The following is a 25797-nucleotide window of genomic DNA, read 5'->3' on the forward strand; positions in this document are numbered from 1 at the left end:
TGTAAAAATACAGCAGATAGTTCTTAAAAGAGCATAATGGTCAAGGCAGACATTTTTTATTAGTTAAGCTAGGCTATTGTTTTTAAGAAGACTTCAGAGATATTTCTGGTTTAAGGTTTAAAGATTATCTCAAGGCAGTAGTTTCAGGGGTTTATCCAGCTTCCATGGCACCAGAAAGTCTGGAGTCCATGAGAATTGAAACTTCTGTATTTTCCCCCTTTTGATCAGGATTCCGCTGTAGGATCCTTGATCAAAATGTTCAGTAATGATAGCCAGGCACCATCCATTTCTTCTGGTCTCACAGCAAAGGAGGCAATTGTTCATGGAGACAGTTAGCCACACGTTCCATTTCCTCCTCCAATACCTGACTCTCCTTACTGTGTTGCTCCGGGTGAATAGACACCAATTGTTGTGCCTTGTATGTCTGCTTGCAAGCTTTATTACCCCAGGTGCTACCCAGTGAACTGGGAGATAGAACAGAAGTGCTAAACACATTATTAGGCCTATTTACAGATGGCCCATAGAACCTTGACCCTAAACCTCCAAACTGAGGAATCAAATCCCATGAGGTTTTTGGTTGTACATAAGCAGCCTCAGCAGCTACTCTCTGTCTTTTGTCATTGTAAATATGTCTGTCACACAGCTTTTGCCAATTCAACTTTTTGCAAGTGTACAACTTATTGACAGCAGTTACAGAAATTGGCTGTGTAACCCTGCTGTTAATCAGTGTGATTTTTCCATCCCTGTTAATCTCCATTTTCCCCTCTCTCCCATCCCTGGTGACCACTAATAAACTTTGATCTCTTTATACATTTTTTTTTTTGTCTTTTGTACATTTGGCTTTTTTTTTTCTTTGCCTTTTTGTATAAGTGAGGTCATAAAATATTTGCCTTTTCGTGATTGACTTATTTCACTCGGCGTAATGCGTTCAAGCTCCGTCCATATTGTGGCGTGCATTAAGACTTCATTTCTCCTACTGCCTGAGTCGTATTCCATTGTATGTACATACCACATTTTGTTCATCCATTCATCTGTTGATTTTATTATATTTTAATATAATTTTTTACCATGTAGTCAATTTTATTTGATTAATCCTTTTTTTTTTGGTGGATTTTATGAAGGATTGCATTTTTGTTCCAATAGCCAAAACCAAAGCAAACCCACGGCCATCGAGTCAATTCCGACTCACAGCAGCCCTACAGGACAGAGTAGAACTGCCCCATAGAGTTCCCAAGGAGCACCTGGTGGATTTGAACTGCTGTGCTCTTGGTTAGCAGCTATAACACTTAACCACCATGCCACCAGGGTTTCCTTTGTTCTAATGGTTACCTTTATATGTAGGCCTTTTATTTGTGGCTATTTTTTATTGGTTCTCTCTAGAGCACATTGAAATTAGTCTGTAATTTCCTCTTCTCCTCCCATTCCCTCCCAGCATCCAATTTGAAAAAAAAAAAAAAAAATTCTTCTGCTTCTAACTAGGTAATCAGAAAGCTCATTTCATTTGTGTGTGCTGCCTGTTTTCCTCTATCCCCACTTTTTGGTGGTTGTATTGTACCTGCGTTGCCAGAATATAGAGACATTAATTGCTGTACTTTCTCCCTTGTAATCACCACAGAATTTCACTTATGAAAAGTACTCTGAAGTATTAATGGCATTGATTCTTCCATATATCATGTATCTTTTTCATATTAAAAGTTCTTTAAAACTTTGTTGGACATATGATGGTATAAATTTACATTCATTTAACACTCCTTCTTTGAGCCTCCCAGAATTAACAAAACTAACCAAAACTAGAGAAGAAAATAGCTACAACTCACACCACATTTTATGAGGCTTACGGTGAAGTGTGGACCCACTGTGGGAGGATACTGAGATTTGACAGTTCCGCAAATCTCTGGCTGGTCGCAGGTGTCTGAGCTTAAATGAGAAGTCTCTGAATGGCACCACTCACAGTGCTAACTGGAGATCTGGGAACAGAGGGAAGAAAAGGCCACTGGCAAAGAATACATACTCTGGCAGTAACTCATATCCATGGTACAGAGTTGCCGGAGATGCTGAGCTGAAAGAGGGACCACACCGGTATGCTGTATTTTCTAGTGGTTATACTGTCTTTGGAAAGAGCCCCAGTGGTGCAGTGGTTAAGCCCTCGGCCGCTAGCCAAAAGACTGGCTGTTCGAACCCACTAGCTGCTCTGTGGGAGAAGGATGTGGCAGTCTGCTTCTGTAGAGATTTGCAGCCTTGGAAACCCTATGCAGCAGTTCTGCTCCGTCCCATAAGGTTGCACTGAGATGGAATTTGACTTAATGGCGATGGGTTTGGTTTTGGTGTACCGTCTTTATTTTCTTTGAACTGGCTTCCTAAAGGGAAAAATCACTGAGAATGACCTGAGGGGGAATTGCTGACGTCTAAGATGGGCCATATCCTCTTTGACCCTTTTCCCCCACATGCTTTGGAACTGAATGTGTCACCAGAACAAAGGATTTATTAGAATTAGTGGGAAAGTATACCCAAATTGAGACCTCTGGCTGCCTACTGTTCCAGCTAATTCTTTCCCTTTTCTTCCTCTGAACAGCTCAAGTACTGCACAGAGATTAGATATTCCGTGCCTGTGGAAGCAAGGAAAAGAGTCATTTGTTTTTGAGCAAACAGCAGGTTCGGAAGGACTCTCCCCATTCAAAACTGAGTAATGGGCAGGAAGGACCCAGCGTTGGGCCTGTGTGTAGAAGATAAGGGAAGGGACCTGACAAGCAAAAGTAGGTGAAAAATCCACTTTGGAAGAATAGTTACTTCAGAAATCAGTAGAATTTTAGACAAGAACCTCTGGCTTTCAAAAAAGTTAAGGAGAACTTGGGATCAATAAAATGAGAGCAAAAAACTGATTCAGGATGATTAAAGGGAAAATAACAGGAGGTGAGGTGTGAGCAAATAGAAGGAAAAAATAAAGTCATTCAGAAACAAAATCCGTGTTAGACGCTAACATCTCAGACAGTTACATAGAGTGTAAGTTTGAGGAAATTACACAGACACCGTGGGAAAGAGTAAAGGAATAATAGTGCTTAGTGATTAGCAGCAAGTGGAAGCTATGAGGGAGAGCCAGAGAGATCCAATGTAGTCCAAGTTGGTGTTTTAGAAGAAGAGAATAGAATAAATGAAAGAGAAGAAACATTCAGAAATAAGAAAAATTTTCTGAAACAAAGGACCATGTAATTATATAGATGTAAAGGCACATTGAACTGGAAGAAATTTAGTAGAGTCATTAGAATGGAGTCATATCTTGGTGAACTTACAAAACCTGAACGATAAAGAATAGGATCTTAAACAGGAAAACAATTTTTTTTTCAAAAAAAAACTCTAAAATTTTTCTAACGGAAAAAACCAATCAGCTCAGTCTCAAACTTTCCAGCAGTGTAATTTGCCAGAAGGCAATGAACTGATGTGTGTGTGGGGGGGGGGGGTGAAGGGGGGGTGGGCACAGTGGGATTGGATTGGGATGTCATTAAAGTAATGATATTTTGAAATGTGCAGAAGCTCACGTAGTGTTCTTGAATCTCACTGAAAAAGCTACTTGCAGCCAAGTAATAATCCAGCCTACTGAAAGATGAAATCCATGAATGAAGAGGTTGAACTATCAAAATATCAGTTGTGATAACTGAATAAATGCTGATTCAAATTTAAATAATACAAAACAATGGTAATAGACCATAAAAAGATTTCTGAAAGGGTCAGTATGTTAAGGAATTAGAGTTGGGGCTGGTGGTGGAGAAATGAGATTGTGCTACTTGTCGCCTCTTTCATAATATGTAATTAAGATACTATTTCTTTTTATGGATTTGATACATTGAGAAGACTATAGTACTAAAAGCAGACATTGCATACCTTTGAGATATACAAGTTATAAGGAAGGAAAACAACTAAGAAAATAGACTATTGAGTGAAAAACAAAACAAGGACATCAACAAGGGATAGACTATGAATTAAAACAAGAGTCAGACCTGTGTTGCACATGGATGGATGCATCTGGTGTTGAGTTTAAAACTAAATTCCAAGTTTTTACTAAACTAAAACTATATGTTGTTTACATATAAGTCACAGTCATCCAGAAAGTATAAGGATGGGCAAAAATATGCCAAACAAATGCAAACAAAAAGAAAACAGGAGTATTTGAATGCAAGGCAAAAAACTTTAAATGGAACAGACGGTTTATTCTATTTATTTTCTAGTTCATTAAAAATTTCAAAAATTTTCAGAATAATATACACAATAATTTAAAAAGCCAAATAGTGCTAAAAGGCTTAGAACAAAACACTTGGGGTACTGTTCCCCCTACTTTTTCTTGTCCTTCCCGAGAATTAGCTACTTTCACCTTTTAGTGTTATGAGAGCTGACGAGGGAAGGGAATAGGGCATGGGAAAGAATGTCTTAGCATTTTGTGTGCATTCCCGCAGTTAATCAGTTTATTTTCAGAAAGTATCCAAACTAGTACTGAGACACTCATCTATGCCAGTTGACTTTTTATCCCAAACCAGTACCATTTGCTGTTGAGTTGATTTCGACTCATGGTAGCTCCAAAACTCCTGTTCTTAAATCCTCCAGAGAGCGAAGCTGCAGACAAATGCAGGGATCAGGGAGGAACAGTCACCCAGCAGTGTGGGGTCAGGGCGGGGAACTAGAGATCTAAGTGCTTCTCCATAGCTGTCACCTAGACCTCCGTGCTTTAGGCCCTACACACTTAACTCCTTGGCCCTTCAGTCCCGGTTCCACAGGTACCAGTGCAACTCCTGGTTCCTGAGCCTGTAAGGATCTTTTGTTGTTGTTGTGCTTTAAGTGAAAGTTTACAGTTTGTCAGTTTCTCGTACAAAAACATACACACATTTGTTATGTGACCCTAGTTGCTCTCCCTACAATGTGACAGCCTACTCCTTCTCTCTACCTCGTATTTCCCGTGTCCATCCTAGCAGCGCCTGTCCCCCTCTGCGTTCTCATCTCGCCTCTGGACAAGAGCTGCCCACATAGTCTCATGTGTCTATTTGACCTAAGGAGCGCAGTCCTCACCGGTATCATTTTATGTCTTATAGTGCAGTCTAATCTTTGTCTGAAGAGTTGGCTTCGAGAATGATTTAGTTTTGGGCTAACCGAGAGTCCGGGAACCATGACCTCTGGGGTCCCTCCAGTTTCAGTCAGACCACTAAGTCTGGTCTTGTTATTAGAATTTGAGATCTGCACCCCACTTTTCTCCTGCTCCGTCAGGGATTCCTGTTGTGTTCCCTCTCAGGGCCATCATTGGTGGTAGCTGGGCACTGTCTAGTTCTTCCTGTCTCAGGCTGATGGAGTCTCCGGCTTATGTGGCCGTTTCAGAATCTTCTGATGTATATTGAGTTGGTTCTCAGCTTTGGCCACTGCTGGATTTCTTACATGTTCTATGTCAGTTACCTCTGATTCTTAGCTTTTCCCCGCCAAAATTTTGTTCTTTTTTCCCTGTCCTCGCCTGGAAGTCACAGTTCACCTCAGAATGATCAAAAATCCACAAAGAATCCATAACTCATAATTTTGTGTTTATTAAATAACAGGACATTGAAATACATAGAGCAAAAATGCTGCAGATTGAAGGAGAAATGGACAGATATACTAGGTAATGTAGAATTTATGGGTAGATCAAATAGACAAAAAAAAAAAAGATTTAAATCTGGATAGGATACTTAATACTGAATATGTATTGAACTCCATTCTGTAAACAGAGACTAACCTTTTCTATACAGCAACCTATGGAACATTTTAAAAAGTGATTGTATATTTACAGTGAACAGTTGGGGAGTGCACATCTGCTAACAATTTTACTTTTACCAAGAGTATATTCAAATGTAGTTTAGGTCACATTTTTAAAAAAACAGTCTTAGGAGGGAATAGAGCTGCTGTGGCTGAAGGGTAGGGTGGGAGACTGGGCTTAAAAGGGGTCTCAAAAGAACCTCCCTGCAGTGTCGAGTGTGATAAACGCTGTTCTTAGACACAGCTTCTCCACTTGTGAACATAAATTAAGCTTACATCGTCACCTTCTGCTCAAGACACTTGTTTGTAGGAGGAATTTCAATTATATATCATTATGTTTAGTTGATGGTAGTCAGATTAGTTCTCCCGACTTTGCAGAACTGTAAAGCCTACACGTTACTGCTGTTAAAAGATTGTGGTATTTAACGAGAGTGGAAGAGGCTTTGCACAAGAACTGTTTAAGATGCTAGGGGGAATACCTTGTATTACAGAAGAAAACATTGGAGAGATACACAAGGAGAGGAGGTGAGTAGAAGTCAGACAAGAGAGTGGGGCGGGTATGGGGGGAGAGTGAGACTTTTTAATAGATACCGGGGGGAGAGTGAGACTTCTTAATAGATACCTTTTTATATTGTTTTGATTTTTGAACTTTCAGAACATACTATTTGTTGAAAAGCAGAGGTGTGACTATTGGTATCACTTTATGCCACTGCTGACTGTTCCCATAGCTTACGCATATCTTTCCTGACTCTCAGGTGAGAAAAGGTCTGAGGCCAGAGGATGCAGGGAAGGTGCCTTGGAATTTGAGATTGTGGGCTGACAGTTTGTAAGCAGTTTATGTATTTTGAGAATGATGCCTGCCACCATCGTGCCGGGTATCCTTATGGAATGTAGTATTAAAACAAGCAAAAACCCAAGGGCTTTTTACATAAAAGTTAATGGTTTTGATTGCTTGTGTATTCAGTATGGTAAGATTTGATTGATGTGGCTCTTCCCATTTCGGATAAAATATATGATGTACGTAAAACTGAAAGAAAACAATATTAAATTTTAGTATAGAAAGGGACTTTCAAAATAGAAACATAATGAAGGAAATTACTCAGGAAAATAATTGATAGATTTTACCACCTAAACTACTTAAGCAGTTATAGAAAATGTGTAATGAAAGGCAAACAAATTGGGAAAATTAAGATTATATATGAAAGAGCAAGCATTAATGCCCTCAGTATAATAGAGTTCATACAGATTAGTACAAAGATACTAAAACTCTAGTAGAAAAATGATTTAGGGACAATTTGTGGGAGAAGTACAGATCATTAAACCAAAAACTGTTGCTGTCGAGTCGATTCCGACTCATAGTGACCCTGTATGACAGAGTAGAACTGCCCCATTGGGTTTCCTAGGCTGTAATCTTCATGGAAGCAGACTGCCACACCCTTCTCCCATAGAGTGGCTGGTGGGTTCGAATCACCAACATTTTGGTTAGCAGCCTTAACCAAGCACTTAAGAGTGCGTAACCAGTGCATCACCAGGGCTCCTTACACATAAAATGGTCACTAAATAAATAAGTGAAAGTTATTGAAGAATGAAATCCGACATTTACTTTTTTTTTTTAAATTTTATTGTGCTTTAAGTGCAAGTTCACAAATCAAGTCAGTCTCTCACACAAAAACCCATATACACCTTGCTACACACTCCCAGTTGTTCTCATCCTAATGAAACAGCCCGCTCTCTCCATCCACTCTGTCTTTTGTGTCCATTTTGCCAGCTTCTAACCTCCTCCATCCTCTTATCGCCCCTCCAGGCAGGTGCCAACATAGTCTCAAGTGTCCACCTGATCCAAGAAGCTCACTCCTCACCAGCATCCCTCTCCAACCCATTGTCCAGTCCAATCCATGTCTGAAGAGTTGGCTTCGGGATTGGTTCCTGTCCTGGGGCAACAGAAGGTTTGGGGGCCATGACCACTGGGGTCTTTCTAGTCTCAGACCATTAAGTCTGGTCTTATGAGAATTTGGGGTCTGCATCCCACTACTCTCCTGCTCACTCAGGGGTTCTCTGTTGTGTTCCCTGTCAGGGCAGTCATCGGTTGTAGCTGGGCACCATCTAGTTCTTCTGGTCTCAGGATGATGTAGACTCTGGTTCATGTGGCCCTTTCTGTTTCTTGGGCTCGTAATTGCCTTGTGTCCTTGGTGTTCTTCATTCTCCTTTGATCCAGGTGGGTTGAGACCAATTGATGCATCTTAGATGGCTGCTTGCTAGCGTTTAAGACCCCAGATGCCACTCTTCAAAGTGGGATGCAGAATGTTTTCTTAACAGATTTTATTATGCCAGTAGACTTAGATGTCCCCTGAAACCATGGTCCCCATACCCCTGTCCCTGCTATGCTGGCCTTTGAAGTATTCAGTTTAGTCAGGAAACTTCTTTGCTTTTGGTTTAGTCCAGTTGTGCTGACCTCCCCTGTATTGTGTGCTGTCTTTCCCTTCACCTAAAGTAGTTTTTTTATCTCCTATCTAATTAGTGAATGCCTCTCACCCTCCCTCCCTCCCTCCCCTCTCTTGTAACCACAAAAGGATGTTTTCTTCTCAGTTTAAACTATTTCTCAAGTTCTTATACTAGTGGTCTTATACAATATTTGTCCTTTTACAACTGACTAATTCCACTCAGCATAATGCCTTCCAGGTTCCTCCATGTTATGAAATGTTTCACAGATCCCTCAGTGTTCTTTATCAATGAGTAGTATTCCACTGTGTGAATGTACCATAATTTATCCATTCATCTGTTGATGGGCACCTTGGTTGCTTCCGTCTTTTTGTTATTGTAAACAGTGCTGCAGTAAACATTGGTGTGCATATATCTGTTCGTGTAAAGGCTCTTATTTCTCTAGGATGTATTTGAAGGAGTGGAATTGCTAGATCGTATGGTAGTTCTTTTTCTAGCTTTTTAAGGAAGCGCCAAATCGATTTCCAAAGTGGTTGTACCATTTCACATTCCTACCAGCAGTGTAGAAGTTTTCCAATCTGTCCACAGCCTCTCCACCATTTATTTTTGGATTAATGCCGGCCTTGTTGGAGTAAGATGAAATCTGATTGTAGTTTTGATCTGCGTTTCTCTAATGGCTAATGATCGTGAACATTTCCTCATATATCTGTTAGCTACCTGAATGTCTTCTTTAGTGAAGTGTTATTCATACCTTTTGCCCATTTTTTAATTGGGTTGTCTTTTTTTAGTTGAGTTTTTGCAGTATTATGTAGATCTTAGAGATCAGGCACTGATCAGAAATGTCATAGCTAAAAACTTTTTCCAAGCCTGTACGTGGTCTTTTTACACTTTTGGTGAAGTGAGGTGTTTGATTTTTAGGAGCTCCCAGGTATCTAGTTTTTCTTCTACATTCTTTACAATGTTTTGTATACTGTTTATGACATGTATTAGGGATGTTAACGTTGTCCCTATTTTTTCTTCCATGATCTTTATCGTTTTAGATTTTATATTTAGGCCTTTGATCCATTTTGAGTTTTTGTGCATGGAGTGAGCTATGGGTCTTGTTTCATTTTTTTGCAGATGGATATTTAGTAAAACCAGCACCATTTGTTAAAAAGACTGTCTTTTCCCCATTTAACTGTTTTGGGGCCTTTGTCAAATATCAACTGCTCATATGTGGATGGATTTATGTCTGGATTCTCAATTCTGTTCCATTAGTCCACGTATCTGTTGTTATACCAGTACCAGGCTGTTTTGACTACTGTGGCGGTATAATAGGTTCTAAAATCAGGTAGAGTAAAGCCTCCCACTTTGTTCTTCTTTTTCAGTAATGCTTTACTTATCCGGGGCCTCTTTCCCTTCCATATGTAATTGGTAATTTGTTTCTCCATCTCATTAAATAATGTCCTTGGCATTTTGATCGGAATTGCATTAAATGTATAGATTGCTTTTGGTAGAATAGACATTTTAATAATGATAAGTCTTCCTATCCATGAGCAAGGTATGTTCTTCCACTCATGTAAGTCTCTTTTGGTTTCTTGCAGAAGTGTACTGTAGTTTTCTTTGTATAAGTCTTTTACATCTCTAGTAAAATTTATTCCTAAGTATTTTATTTTCTTGGGGGCTACCGGAAATGGCATTGATTTGGTGATTTCTTCTTCGATGTTCTTTTTGTTGGTGTAGAGGAATCCAACTGATTTTTGTATGTTTGTCTTGTATCCTGATCGTCTGCTGAACTCTTCTATTAGTTTCAGTAGTTTTCTGGAGGATTCCTTAGGGTTTTCTGTGTATAAGATCATGTCATCTGCAAATGGAGATACGTTGACTTCTTCCTTGCCAATCTGGATGCCCTTTATTTCTTTATCTAGCCTAATTGCTCTGGCTAGGACTTCCAGCACAGTACTGAATAAGAGTGGTGATAAAGTGCATCCTTGTCTGGTTCCTGATCTCAATGGGAATGTTTTCAGGCTCTTTCCATTTAGGGTGATGTTGGCTGTTGGCTTTGTATAAATGCCCTTTATTATGTTGAGGAATTTTCCTTCTATTTGTATTTTGCTGAGAGTTTTTATCATGAGTGAGTGTTGAACTTTGTCAAATGCCTTTTCTGCATCAATTGATAGAATTGTATCATTCTTGTCTTTTGTTTTATTTATGTGATGGATTACATTAATTGTTTTTCTAATGTTGAACCATCCCTGCATACCTGGTATGAATCCCACTTGGTCATGGTGAATTATTTTTTGGATATGTTGTTGAATTCTATTGGCTAGAATTTTGTTGAGGATTTTTGCATCTACATTCATGAGGGATATAGGTCTATAATTTTCTTTTCTTGTGGTGTCTTTACCTGGTTTTGGTATCAGGGATATACTGGCTTCATAGAATGAGTTTGGTAGTATTCTGTCCTTTTCTATGCTCTGAAATATCTTTAGTAGTAGTGGTGTTAACTCTTCTCTGAAAGTTTGATAGAACTCTGCAGTGAAGCAGTTCGGACCAGGGCTTTTTTTTTTTTTTTTGGAGTTTTTTGATTACCTTTTCAGTCTCTTCTTTTGTTATGGGTCTATTTAGTTGTTCTACCTCTATTTGTGTTAGTTTAGGTAGGTAGTGTGTTTCTAGAAATTCATCCATTTCTTCTAGGTTTTCAAATTTGTTCAAGTATAATTTTTCATAGTAATCTGATAGGATTCTTTTAATTTCAGTTGCATCTGTTGTAATATCGCCCATCTTATTTCTTATTTGGGTTATTTGCTTCTTCTCCTGTTTTTCTTTTGTCAGTTTGGCTGGTGGTTTATCAATTTTGTTGATTTTTTTCAAAGAACCAGCTTTTGGTCTTGTTAATTCTTTCAGTTGTTTTTCTGCTTTCTATTTCATTTATTTCAGCTCTAATTTTTATTATTTGTTTTCTTCAGGTGCCTGTGGGTTTCTTTTGTTGTTCTCTTTCTATTTGTTCAAGTGGTAGGGATAATTCTTTGATTTTGGCCCTTTCTTCTTTTCGGCTATGTGCATTTATTGATATAAATTGGCCTCTGATCATAGCTTTTGCTGTGTCCCAAAGATTCTGATAGGAAGTGTTTTCATTCTCATTGGATTCTGTGAATTTCTTTATTCCATCCTTAATGTCTTCTATAATCCAGCCTTTTTCGAGCAGGGTATTGTTTAGTTTCCAAGTGCTTGATTTCTTTTCCTGTTATTGATTTCCACTTTTATGGTCTTATGCTCAGAGAAGATGCTTTGTAATATTTCAGTGTTTTGGATTCTGTTAAGGTTTGCTTTGTGACCTAATATGTGGTCTATTCTAGAGAATGTTCCATGTGCACTAGAAAAGAAAGTATAGTTGGCTGCTGTTGGGTGGAGTGTTGTGTATATGTCTATGAGGTCAAGTTGGTTGATTGTGGCATTTAGATCTTCTGTGTCTTTATTGAGCTTCTTTCTAGATGTCCTGTCCTTCACCGAAAGTTGTGTGTTGAAGCCTCCTACTGTTATTGTGGAGCTGTCTATCTCACTTTTCAATGCTGATAGAGTTTATGTACCTTGCAGCCCCATCATTGGGTGCATAAATATTTAATATGGTTATATCTTCTCGGTGTATAGTGCCTTTAATCAATATATAGTGTCCTTCCTTGTTCTTTCTGATGGATTGAACTTTAAAGTCTATTTTGTCAGAAATTAATATTGCCACTCCTGCTCTTTTTGATTGTTGTTTGCTTGATATATTTTTTTCCATCCTCTGAGTTTTAGTTTGTGTCTCTAAGTCTGAAGTGTGTCTCTTGTAGGCAGCATATAGAGGGATCTTGTGTTTTAATCCATTGTGCCACTCTCTGTCTCTTTATTGGTGCATGTAGTCCATTTACTTTCAGAGTAATTATGGATAGGTATGAATTTAGTGCTGTCATTTTGATGTCTTTTTTTGGTGTGTTGACAGTTTCTTTTTCCCACTTGATTTTATGTGCTGAGTAGATTTTCTTTATATATTGTTCTTTCCTCATGTTTGTTGTTGGTTTGTTTTCTGAGTCTGTATTTTTCCCTTGTATTTTATTTCGTTAAGTAGGATAGTTTGTCTTCTTTGTGGTTACCTTATTATTTATCCCAATTTTTCTAAATTTAAAACTAACTTTTATTTTTTGTATTGCTGTATCTTCCTGTCCATATGGAAGGTATATAGATTACATTTCTTAGTCCCTCTTTATTATTTTAATGTTGTCTTCTTTTATATAATAACATCGCTGTTACTGTGTGTTGGGCTTTTTTTTTCTTTTAAATCTTACTTTGGTTTTTTGGATTTCCCCGTCTGGGTTGACTTCTGGTTGCTCTGCGCAGTGCTCTAGTCTTGGGTTGATAACCTGATATTATTGATTTTCTAACCAAAGAACTCCCTTTAGTATTTCTTGTAGTTTTCGTTTGGTTTTCACAAATTCCCTCAACTTGTGTTTATCTGGAAATGTCTTAATTTCACCTTCATATTTAAGAGACAGTTTTGACGGATATATGATTCTTGGCAGGCAATTTTTTTCATTCAGTTTTTTAAATGTTTCATCCCATTGCCTTCTTGCCTGCATAGTTTCTGTCGAGTAGCCCGAGCTTATTCTTATTGGCTCTCCTTTGTAGGTGACTTTTCTTTTATCTCTCACTGCTCTTTAAATTGTCTCTTTATCTTTGGTTTTGGCAAGCTTGGTTATAATATGTCTTGGTGACGTTCTTTTCAGATCTACCTTATGTGAAGTTCGAGGAGCATCTTGGGTAGATATCTTCTCATCTTTCATGATATCGGGGAAGTTTTCTGCCAACAAATCTTCAACAATTTTCCCTGTATTTTCTGTTATCCCTCCCTGTTCTGGTACTCCAATCACTCTCAGGTTATTTCTCTTGATAGAGTCCCACATGATTCTTAAGGTTTCTTCATTTTTTAAAATTCTTTTATCTGATTTTTCTTCAAATATATTAGTGCCAAGTGATTTATCTTCGAGTTCAGAAATTCTAGCTTCTACTTGCTCAATTCTGCTCTACTGGCTTTCTATTGAGTTATCTAATTCTGTAATTTTATTGTTAATTTTCTGAATTTCTGATTGCTGTTTGTCTATGGATTTTTCCAGCTTATTAAACTTTTCATTATGTTCCTGAATAATCTTTCTAATTTCTTCAGTTGCTTTATCTGTGTGTTCCTTGGTTTGTTCTGTGTATTGCCTCATTTCCTTCCTGATGTCTTGGAGGGTTCTATATATTAAACTTTTGTATTCTGTATCTGGTAATTCCAGGAATGTACTTTCATCTAGAAGATCCTTGGATTCTTTGTTTTGAGAGCCTGTTGAGGTGATCATGGTCTGTTTCTTTATGTGACTTGATATTGACTGTTGTCTCCGGCCATCTATAAGTTATTGTATTAGTTTATGCTTGCTTACTGTGTCATAGCTGCTTGCTTTGTTTTGTTTTAGTATTGTCCTATGGGTTCCTTGAGTGAGCTAGCTTGATTATTTTTGCATTTGGAGCTCTGGTATCCTGTCCCCAGCTGGCTAGAGCTGTTAACAGGTATATCAGTCTAGGAGTCCATTCAGGTTTCTTGTTTCCAGGTAGCTGATATCAAGTGTGTGGTACAAGCTCTGTGCTACAGCCCTAGAGGGGCAGGGGTGATTGGCATATATACTGGTATCTGAGTGCAGCAGGGGGTCACGCTCTGAACAAGGCAGGAGCTGAGAATCGACCCCCAAGTGTCTCTGAGGAAAATGCATCTCTGTTCCCTAGATCATGCTGGTGGGTGGGTTTTCCAGAGGGACCATGGGCACCCAAAGTATTTGTTGTAAGGACTGGAGGTACCAGTTATCTTTGGACCCCTGTTGCAGGTGGGTGGGTGACCTGAGTGGAGCTACCAGTCCTTAGGCCTGTGATGTGGGTAGGTGAGGACCTTGTTTAATAGGTAAAGCAATGTCAAATGTCAAACATCCACCTCTCCACTGCACCGTTGAAATGGTTGGAGTTTGCCAGCAAGGGCCTATTCTCCCAAAATAGGCCCATACAGGTCCATGCAGAAGGGAAAGGTGCTCAAGGTCCATGGACGGTTTATGCCTGGACAGGAGCTGCTTCTGTCCTGATTTCCCCCGGTTAATGGAGATAGCAAATTATCTTTTCCCCCCAGGTGCAAATTTTTTCCTTCCCCAGGGCCAGGAGGATGGCTCTAGATGCTCACTAGGGTCTCTCTCAGGCCCAGGGATTCAGCCGCTGAGGCTGGCTTGGGGGTGGGGGAGCGGGGCATGGTAAAATATACACAAGTACTTAGCTTTTGCCGAGAGCTCAGTTCTCCTCAGGTTCTGGAGGTGTGAGTGGGCTGTGTGTCTGGCTGCTTCTCCCTGAGGAAACTGTGGCTGAACTCTAGGACCAGCCCGCCGTCACTGCCGCCGGGGCTCCAGGAATGGTGCCTGAGGGCTCCCCAGAATTCAGGTCTGGCAACTCCTCCACTTCTGAACAGCCTCTTCTTCCCCCTGCCCCTTGGTTCGTTGTCTAAGCTTGCCTTTGATGCCCAGGGCTCCCAGCTTGGCACAAATATACTCGTTTCACTTGTTTTTTCGGGTCTTTGTTGTAAAGAGGGCTGGACGGAAGCGCCTGTCTATTCTGCCATCTTGGCTCCGCCTCTGATTTACTTTTCAGATTAAGAAATATTAAAAAAATAATATTCAGCATGGAGTTAGGGATTATTATTACTAACATTTAAAAGATGAAGAAACTGAAGTAAGAAGGGGTTAATTTCCTTGCCTTACTTCACACAGCTAGGAAAGTGTGCCAGGTGGTGCTGGGGTGTGAACCCATTGTGACCCTGTTCAGCTGCCTCTCATCACAAGTACATACTGTTTGGCAGTTATTTTCTGTTTTATACACCTGTACATGATAGTAATTTTAAGTCTATTATCTCTTCCTAAGGATTAAATGTTTCTCTTCTGAGTCTAGTTTTTTTTTTTCCACTACTAGATTGAGTTCAGATTTTTTTTTTCACTATCTCAATTACATAAATACAGTAAAACCTGTGAAACCTGGAATCTGTGTAAGGGGTAAACCTGTCAGAGATGGAAAACTAAAATATTGTCCACTAAGAGTGATAGGAAAGTTGTAATACCGTAGCCTTTCAGAGGTGGAAGACTTGTGAGACCTGGAAAACAAGACAGTCTAGTTGAATTTCAGCTCTCTCAGGTGAAGAGCATTTCCAACCTATTTTTTTTTCATAGATGCCTAAACACAGTCTTCAAAATGATTAAATTGATACACATGAGTCCCTTCTTCTGCACTTCTGACTAGTTTTATACCTCCCCATTATAGATACCTTTCATTTGGTGAGTGTGGTGGGTGGTAGGTGGTTTTGTTAGAATGTGAAAATGAGGCTGGAGAGCTTGCATATGGGGTAGTTTAGGTCCGGGATCCCCAAGCTGGTTGATCAGAACCCTTGGAGGAAGGGAGGGAGATGTGGACCCGAGGTGTTAAAAACACAGACGCCTAAGGTTCTTCCTAGAGATTCCAGTTCTGGTGATTCTGGGACAGACTCACAGGTATCTGTATTTTAAGAATCTTCGAGGCCATCTCAGCAGCCAGGTTTGGTACTTTATTTCTGGAAGCCTACCTAGATAGAGTAGGACATTACCCTGTAACAACTGAAAAGTTGATTTGAAATCATGTTTCTAATAGTTTGAGGACCAGGGCCCTGGGGTTTTTTTTTTTCTTCCCTCCCTCCCTCTCTCCCTCCCTCCTTCCCTTTCTTTCTCAGTACCTGCTACATAGTTTCTGGGTAGTAAATTCAGGTTAAAAAAAGGAGTCTTTTGTTTTCATAAATGGTATCTTGAACACTTTGCATATTTAAGAATTGCGTTTGGTGTGTTGATTTTTTGGTTCTGCTCTTTAGTTGAGCTGCTGTAAGATCACCTCTACTGGAGCATGCCAGTTTTCCTAACATTGGGTTTTCCTCCAAGGAAAGAATTAATAGGTTGAGCACTTACTAGGCTACATTTATAGTGTTACGTTTAATGGGTTCTCATTGAAGTTTGGCTGATGCAGATTTTATTAAAATTTTTAAAATTGAATGGCACCTTTTGAAAGATCTTATTAGATGCTCATTATTGTTGTTGTTAGTTACCATTGAGTCGATGCCAACTGATGGCGACCTCATGTGTGCAGAGGAGAGCTGCTCACAGGCTTTTCAAGGCTGTGACATTTCAAAAGCAGTTTGCCAGGCCTTACTTCTGAGGTACATCTGGGTGGGTTTGAACCACCAACCTTTCGGTTAGTAGTCCAGTACGTAACCCTTTATGCCACCCAGGGACTCCAGGTGTTCGTTACATTGTGATTATTCAAAGTAGCAAAACCTCAAATGTATTTATTTGATGCTGTGTAAGGAATAGCACAGGAAAATTTAAAGATATTAAGTTACCATAAGATAATCTGAGTCGTTTGTGCTTTTGCCAGTGTTTTTAATGCTTTCAGTTATGCTAGGGGGGTAAGAAAGGCCTCATAGTAAATTGTCAATACATAAAAATATTAAACCCAGCTAACCAGTTGCCACGGAGTCAGTTCTGACTCATGGTGATCCCGTGTGTGTCAGAGTAGAGCTGTGTGCTCCGTAGGGTTTTCAGTGGTTCATTTTTCAGAAGTAGGTCACCAAGCCTTTCTTCCAAGATGCCTCTGGGTGGATTCAAACCTCCAAACTTTTGATTAGCAGCTGAGCACTGTAACCATTTGCATTACCCAGGGGCTCCGTAAGAATATTAATGTGTCTTAATATTAGCTTACTTCATTATTTGCTTAATTGTTGTTGATGCTTAAGGTACCTGTGTGACTCTGTGACAGAAGGCTGACTTTGAAGGCTTTGCTGTCTAAAAGAACACTGTGGTTTCAGAGCCTGAATGTTCCAGCAGCCGCTGCCGAGGGGCGTGTTGTACCGGCACCATCAGTTCTTAGTTGAATTTTCAAGGTGTGGTCCTAAAAGTGCTCCAGTCCATTTCTGCAGTCTGACCTTTTGCTGCTCTGGGCCATGGTGGGTGATTTCCAGGTAGACAACGGTGGGATGTAGTTGAGATAACAGTTGTTGAAGGATGTCCGGTATCTATGGATCCACCATTAGCTTGTGTATTTTATTCTCGCTGTTAAAACATGAGACTGTTCAGTCTCTGCAGAGAGATCTGTGGTGTATAGCAGAGAGAATGAACAGTATGATGTCGGTCACAGAGCATGTTATTGCTTTTAACTTTTCAAAATTTTAAATTATGAAATATTTTGTATAGAAAAATCATAGTAAAAAATAATAGCTAAAACGTACAGAGAGCACTTTTTTGAGTGCTCATTTATATACCCATTTAATTATCACAATAACACTAGCATTTAGGTTTTCTTTTTATTCCCATTTTACAGATGGAAAAACTAAGATACAGTTAGGTAAAGGAACTTGCTCAAAGCTGAGCATTTGAACCCAGGCATTCTGGCATCAAAGTACATGATCTGCACTAATACAGTACACGTGGTTTGTTACCTTTCAGCAATACAAGTAATACAACAGACTTGAATAATACCTATCACTGAATTTTAATAAATATTAACATTTTACCACACTCATTTCAGTTATTTACTTATTTATAGTGGGGAAAGAAAAACATTATACATAGACAAGTTAGTTTGCAAATGGGGAGAACATTGTCTTGGACCATGTCTGTGGTTTTCTAGTTCTATCAAGTTGTTTTTCTGTCTGCTAGCATCCCTTTCAAACACTGCCCTTTCTCTAACAGTTTGACAGTGATTACCTATCTTACATCTGGTAAGAATTCATTCCACAGGCATTTGTGGAGCGTCTACCAAATGCCTGGAGCTGTGCCAGGTGGTAGAGATAACAACTAGAGAAAGGACCCTGTTCTAGCATTGTAACTAACAACATGAGAAGGTGAGTTTATTTAAGTGCGAGATCCAAAGTCTCTTTGGAGGTAGGTCGTGTGGCCTGTTAAAAACACAAACTTAAAGATTTGATGATTTTAGTGATTTCTCGGCCGCTTTTTTTTTTTTTTTTTTTTAGCCTTGGGTCAGTAATTCAGTTTATTTGTATGTATTGTGTGGGGTATGCCTCCAGACCTTGGGTTGAGTTGGGGATGACCTGGAATCTTTAGTGTTCAGTTATTTTGTTGCCCTTCATTGGGAACCTCCCAGCCTGTAGGTTGCCTTTGAAACCTCCTATGTGGCCTGGTGAGCCCTGGAGTGGAAGACCTGTGTCCGCTTGGTCTGTTCCCTGTCTCCAGCTCTGGTAATCTATGGGACTTGGGAGGGCCTCAGATGGATCTTGCATTTCAGAAACTCCTTGTAGGGTCTGGGGGGTTTCAGGGCCTTTGGCTCCTGTGGCGCAAAAACCTCGCCCTGTGCAGACCACGTAGTAGGCGTAACATAAGGGGATGACTTGCTTTTTGGTTTCCCCAAACCTCATTCATTCACTATGTGTTCAAAAACAGTGAACATAGCATATGGTAAAATACACTTTGGAGTTCCCTGGTAGTGCAAACAGTTAACGTGCTCGGCTGCTACCTGAAAGGCTGATGGTTCAGGTCCTACCCAGAGGTGCCTTGGAAGAAAGGCCTGGCAATATGCTTCCGAAAAGTGAGACTTTGAAAACCCTATGGAGCACAGTTCTACTCTGACACACATGGGGTTACCAGGAATTGGAACTAATTTAGGGCAGCTGGAAAAAATTTTTTTAAATCACTAATTAATTTCTTAGAATTTGGATTATATTTCCACATCAAAAAAATTTTAGTATCAAGCATCTTGAAATAATTTGTAAAACAGAGTGAATGAATACAATAACTTTCAACACTACTAGGAAATATTTTTATTCATTATAAGCTTTATTTCAGAATGACAGCTCAGTTGTCCAGACTTTCAGCATTACTGTTAATTATAGTAGTCCTAATAAGAAAGGATGAGCTGAAGACTCTTTTAAATTCATTTCGTGCTTTTCAACCTTCCATTTCTAGCAGATGGTTCTGCGTGGTGGGTTTTCTTTTTTTTTTTAGTTTAGGAGATTAGCAAATGTTTCTGGAACAGATAGTATTTTGGCATTTCTTTTAGTTAAGACTTTTGGAATCCATTATACAGAGTATCTTGACAGAAAATGGGCTCTTTCTGAAATTAGAGGATAAAGAGATGCTATGTCAGCTGCTTCTCTGAAGATGGCAATAACTCTGTGGATATACGCCATGACATTTTAAGAAAAACACAATCATTTCTAACCCCAGAGAAAGTTCAGGAAGTTTGCAAGTAAGCATGCTTTGTGGGAGCCAACACCAGAAGAGGAGCCTGCATGTTAGATTCGGGTTCTTATTTGGGAATTGACTAGCTGTTTGGTTTGGGGCAGCCTAATTAACTTCTCAGGGCCTTAATTTCCTCATCTGCAGAATAGGGGTGTGTGTCTGCTGCTTTCTTCACAGTGTTTTTTAAAGATAAAAAGAGTGTAAAAGTACTTTGAGGGTTATCAGGGATGCCACAGTTCATATATATGGCATATGTGTGCAGGAATTTTTCCAGTAGAAACAAGCATATTTTAAATTTTTGTAATTGCATTCTTATCTGAGTCTCAGTGCAAGTTTTATTTATTTCAAGAAACTTTATATTCTGAGACTTTATATTTCAGAACTTGGAGTGCTTATAATAGCGAAGATTAATGGAATATGGAGAAGAGTATTGCTATCTAAACATGTTGACGACTTTGTGCTTTTAGGTACACCAAACTTGGCTACGCAGGCAACACTGAACCACAGTTCATTATACCTTCGTGTAAGTAAAGCTTTATCTCTGGTTTATAGTGGATTGTTTCTCAAGATTGTTCTAAACATTTTATTTTGCATTTCAAGGTGTGTTAATTTACTTGCACCTTCTTTTAGAAAATTGTTCTGGTTACTGGGAAGGCTTATTTATTTTAAAACATAGTTCTCGAATATTGCTGTAGAACGTTGCTGTGATATTAAAAAAGCAACTTTGTAGTTCTTTGATTCTTCTGATTTAGCTCTTAGTCACTGTCTGAGGTTTCACCTTGGGTAATGGGCAGGGGCCTTTTTTTTTTAAATTGTGGTAATGATGTAGGTAACAAAACACTTGCCATTCAACAGTCTTCACATGGGCATTAATTATCTTCATCATGTTGTTCAATTATCACCCTTAACCATTCTTTGCAAGGGCCTTTCATTCAATCCCAAATGTCTGATCTATCTAGAAAAAGTGTTCCTGGTTCTTTAAGGTTAATTCGTAATTTTAATTAAGTGTAGCTCTGTTAGCCTAGCGACTTCCGTGGGCTGGATGTTCATTGTACTGCACTTTTCACAGTACCGAGAGATTTTTTTTTTCAACAGAAAGACCTGATGACGGTTCTATTGTGTTGAGAAATGTTCTGTATTTGTTTAATTTTCAGTCATTAGAGACAGATAAGCTTAAAAGAAGAAATTCCCTTACTTTTTGGCAGAGTTCATTCCACCCCACTCTTGATTTTCATAGAAGTCAACCCAATATGGGTGGGATTGGTTGTTCATGGGGGAGACTTATCTGAAGTTATCTAAATTCTGAGTTGTTACTTACATAGAGTTTGACAAAGAGTAAGGTGTATCAATCAAGAGTGAGGTGAAACTGCCACCATAAATGTATCTCTTACAGGATATGCTGTGACCTTAGAAATTATAACTTGCTTTGAGTAAATGCTTTTACAATGAAAGGACCTAGTGACCAGTACAGAATATAGACAGTGTAGGAGAGCCAGAGAGAAAAGGCTTGATTAATGTTTCCTCAAAGGAAGATTAAAGTCAGTCCCTTGTAAGTCGATAGAAAACCAGTGGTCATGTCAATAGAAAAATGTATTCAATTCCTTGTTCGCATTTAATTCACCTCCTTCCAGCTCCTTGCTTGCTGGATAACTGACCATGAATTTGATTATTTCTGGATGTGAACACTTTCATACCAGGAATGGGGTGTCCTAGATAATAGCAATGATTGGCCTTGTATATATGTATTTTAAATTAATAAGTTGGCACTCTGTAGGATGAATCTTTTGTGGATTTTATTATTGTGAGTCACCCAGAACTGCATTATTCCATGGTGGATTTATAAATTAGACTTTCCGGCTTTTCAAAGCAGAAGATTGAATTTTAACCTTATTAAGTGCAACATCTTTAAAAGGCTGACCTGGCACCTTTTGCTTTAATGCACTGCCATTTAAAACTGTCAGCGGCATTCAGGTGGCAGCCCCATTTAACCTGTCATTATTAAGAGATAGAATTGAAGTCAGTTATTAGTAGGATTTCATTCACTGTCAAAAGGCAAGAGAACTCTCAGATTGGTGCTGTCAGAATCTTAGCAGTAGCAGAAGCTAGAAAGATAATGAAAATGTCAAAGGTGGGAGTAAAAGAACAGCTATATTGCTAGCTGAATTTGTTGCAAGAGACAGAGAAGCACCAGGAGGCAAATTTACAAGATGATTGGGCAGAAGTGAAGGTGTTAAGATACATAGAGGGCCTTGGTTATCTTTGACAATTGGCCTACTTACTCCTTAGTTCTGCGAGCTGAACCATTTTCTGGTTACAGAGACTCACTTACAAGGTGAAGTACAGGGTATATGTGTTAAAGTGGCATTAGGAAGAGAAACGGTGAAGCTGTATGTATGTTTGGGATGTCCTGGAGCAAGACTTCTGATCCTGATGGGTACAGCATTAGCTAAAAGCATAGCAGTGAGACACTTGGTGTGTGCAAAGAAATGTGAGTATGTGATGATGTTGGAAATTGTAGTTCCAAGCGGAGAGTGGCAGGAGATGTGGTTGGAAATGGGGAGAAAAGACAGCTGATAAAGCAGTTTGAGTTGTCTGAAGGAATTTAATTTTGTTTTATGTAACAGGAATTTTCAAACTGTTTCTGAGGGGTTCAGTCAGGAGCATAGCCTGCTAGATTAGGGGAGCCCTGTTTTTTGGGCCTGGTCCCTCTTCTACAAGGGCAGTCCTCATTTTATCTGTTTTTGTTTTTTTGTTTGAGCTTCTGTGCAGAATTGGCTTGATTGAAGAAAGTTTCCGCTGCCCTTTTTTTTTTTTTAAGTTGTTGGAGGACACTGGGAGTCTTTGAAAAGTATCAAGCAGAGGAGTGTATGGTGATCACATCAGCAGAAGTGAGGAGCAGGGAGGGGTAAGGAGAAAATAAATACATTTAGATTTTTAGTGTTCAAAGATTTTAGGTATACAGACAACTGGATATAAGGTTCAGTGCTCAAGGAAAAGGCCTAGACTGGAAATAGAAATTGAACACTAAGATAATTTTGTTTTCTGCTAAGTAGAGCCCTTACCCCACACATCTGTCAATTTGTCGTACTATGGTGGGTTACGTGTTGCTGTGATGCTGGAAGCTATGCTACCGATATTTCAAATACCAGCAGGGTCACCCATCGTGCACAGATTTCAGCTGAGCTTCCAGACTAAGACAGACTTGGAAGAAGGACTTGGTGATATACTTCTGAAAACAATTAGCCAGTAAAAACCTTAAGAATAGCAGCGGAACATCGTCTGAGATAGTGCTGGAAGATGAGCCCCTCAGGTTGAAAGGCATTCAAAATACGACAGGAGAAGAGCTACCTCCTCCAGTAGAGTGGACCTTAATGATGTGGATGGAGTAAAGCTTTCGGGACCTTCATTTGATGATGTGGTACAACTCAAAATGAGAAGACACAACTGCAAAGATGCGTTAATAATTGGGATGTGGAGTGTATGAAGTATGGATCTAGGAAAATCGGAAGTCATCAGAAGTGAAATGGAACACTTGGAGATCGATATCCTAGGCATTAGTGGGCTGCAGTGAGCTGATATTGGCCTTTTTTTAAAAAAATAATTTTTATTGAGCTTTAAGTGAACATTTACAAATCAAGTCAGTCTGTCACATATAACCTTATATACACCTTACTCCATACTCCCACTTACTCTCCCCCTAATGAGTCAGCCCTTCCAGTCTCTCCTTTCATGACAATTTTGCCAGTTTCTAACCCTCTCTACCCTCCTGACTGCCCTCCAGACAGGAGATGCCAACACAGTCTCAAGTGTCTACTTGCTACAAGTAGCTCACTCTTCATCAGCATCTCTCTCCAACCCATTGTCCAGTCCCTTCCATGTCTGATGAAGTTGTCTTCGGGAATGGTTCCTGTCCTGGGCCAACAGAAGGTTTGGGGACCATGACCACCGGGATTCCTCTAGTCTCAGTCAGACCATTAAGTCTGGTCTTTTTATGAGGATTTGGGGTCTGCATCCCACTGATCTCCTGCTCCCTCAGGGGTTCTCTGTTGTGCTCCCTGTCAGGGCAGTCATCGGTTGTGGCCAGGCACCATCTAGTTCTTCTGGTCTCAGGATGATGTAAGTCTCTGGTTCATGTGGCCCTTTCTGTCTCTTGGGCTCATAGTTATCGTGTGACCTTGGTGTTCTTCATTCTCCTTTGATCCAGGTGGGTTGAGACCAATTGATGCATCTTAGATGGCCACTTGTTAGCATTTAAGACCCCAGACGCCACATTTCAAAGTGGGATGCAGAATGTTTTCATAATAGTATTATTTTGCCAGTTGACTTAGAAGTCCCCTTAAGCCATAGTCCCCAAACCCCCGCCCTTGCTCCACTTACCTTTGAAGCATTCAGTTTATCCTGGAAACTTCTTTGCTTTTGGTCCAGTCCAGTTGAGGTGACCTTCCGTGTATTGAGTATTGTCCTTCCCTTCACCTAAAGTAGTTCTTATCTACTAACTAATCAGTGAATAACCCTCTCCCACCCTCCCTCCCTCCCCTCCTCGTAACCACAAAAGTATGTGTTCTTAGTTTATACTATTTCTCAAGATCTTATAATAGTGGTCTTATACAATATTTGTCCTTTTGCCTCTGACTAATTTCGCTCAGCATAATGCCTTCCAGGTTCCTCCATGTTATGAAATGTTTCACAGATTAGTCACTGTTCTTTATCGATGCGTAGTATTCCATTGTGTGAATATACCACAATTTATTTACCCATTCATCCGTTGATGGACACCTTGGTTGCTTCCAGCTTTTTGCTATTGTAAACAGAGCTGCAATAAACATGGGTATGCATATATCTGTTTGTGTGAAGGCTCTTATTTCTCTAGGGTATATTCCGAGGAGTGGGATTTCTGGGTTGTATGGTAGTTCTATTTCTAACTTTTTAAGAAAATGCCAGATAGATTTCCAAAGTGGTTGTACCATTTTACATTCCCACCAGCAGTGTATAAGAGTTCCAATCTCTCCACAGCCTCTCCAACATTTATTATTTTGTGTTTTTTGGATTAATGCCAGCCTTGTTGGAGTGAGATGGAATCTCATCGTAGTTTTAATTTGCATTTCTCTAATGGCTAATGATCAAGAGCATTTTCTCATGTATCTGTTAGCTGCCTGAATATCTTCTTTAGTGAAGTGTGTGTTCATATCCTTTGTCCACTTCTTGATTGGGTTGTTTGTCTTTTTGTGGTTGAGTTTTAACAGAATCATAGATTTTAGAGATCAGGTGCTGGTCGGAGATGTCATAGCTGAAAATGCTTTTCCAATCTGTAGGTGGTCTTTTTACTCTTTTTGGTGAAATCTGTAGATGAGCATAGGTGTTTGATTTTTAGGAGCTCCCAGTTATCTGGTTTCTCTTCATCATTTTTGGTAATATTTTGTATTCTATTTATGGATATTGGCCATTTTGAATCCGGCAGTCATATGGTCTACTATGCCGGGAATGACAAATTGGAGTGGCATCGTGTTCATCAGGAACATTTCAGGATCCATCCTGAAGTACAGTGGTGTCAGTCATAGGATAATAGCCATACGCCTACAAGGAGGACCAGTTAATGTGACTGTTACTCAAACCACTAATGCCAAAGATGAGGAAATCGAAGATTTTTATCAACTTCTGTGGTCTGAAAGTGATCAAAGATGCAATCAAGGTGCGTTGATAATAACTGTGATTGGAACACGAGAATTGGAAACGAAGAAGTATTGGCAGCTGGAAAATATGGCCTTAAACTTCAGGAGCCTTAAACTTAATAATGCTCATTTCCTTCCTTACCAAGAAAGGTATTGAAATAAAATTACTTACGTCCAAGGACGAGTCCCTGGAGAAGGACATCATGCTTGGTAAAGTAGAAGGTCAGCAAAAAAAGAGGAATACCCTCAATAAGATGGACTGACGCAGTGGCTTAAACAATGGGCTCAAGCATAACAATTATGAGGATGGCACAAGACCAGGCAATGTTTTGTTCTGTTGTACGTAGGGTCTCTATGAATTGAAACTGACTTGATGGCACCTAACAACAAAACAGAGTTCTTTAAAATTTTATTTTGGAAAAAAATGCGAAAGGTAATACATCCTTTCCTCACTTACCGAAATGGTTAGGTTCCAGAGACCAGGTCATTATGTGAAATCAGTGTTATGTGAAAATGGAGGATGACCATATCAGATCATAAAAGGGAGGATGACTACATACATCATTACGTAACTGCCAAGTTACGTCATTATAACCCAAACCAAAAACCCAGTGCCGTCGAGTCGGTTCCGA

At 39.5% G+C, this 25797-nt stretch overlaps 1 protein-coding gene across 13 annotated transcripts in view; it reads left to right on the forward strand.

The window, feature by feature from the left end:
• The window catches only part of ACTR3B (actin related protein 3B), a 178991-nt gene that overhangs the window by 6149 nt on the left and 147045 nt on the right, over window positions 1-25797 (forward strand). For 6 of the 13 annotated variants that reach the window (XM_064275101.1, XM_064275104.1, XM_064275102.1 and 3 more), the window contains exon 2: window positions 19964-20019. The exons of 1 other annotated variant lie outside the window; for it this stretch is intronic. In XM_064275101.1, coding sequence (XP_064131171.1) covers window positions 19964-20019 — 56 coding nt within the window. Of the gene's footprint in view, window positions 1-2592; window positions 2754-7531; window positions 7710-19963; window positions 20020-25797 lie in introns of those variants that run through there. 6 more of the 13 variants (XM_064275107.1, XM_064275106.1, XM_064275111.1 and 3 more) reach the window with 6 other exon arrangements.

Source organism: Loxodonta africana, chromosome 22 (genome assembly GCF_030014295.1).
Source record: "Loxodonta africana isolate mLoxAfr1 chromosome 22, mLoxAfr1.hap2, whole genome shotgun sequence".
Lineage (NCBI taxonomy): Eukaryota > Metazoa > Chordata > Mammalia > Proboscidea > Elephantidae > Loxodonta > Loxodonta africana.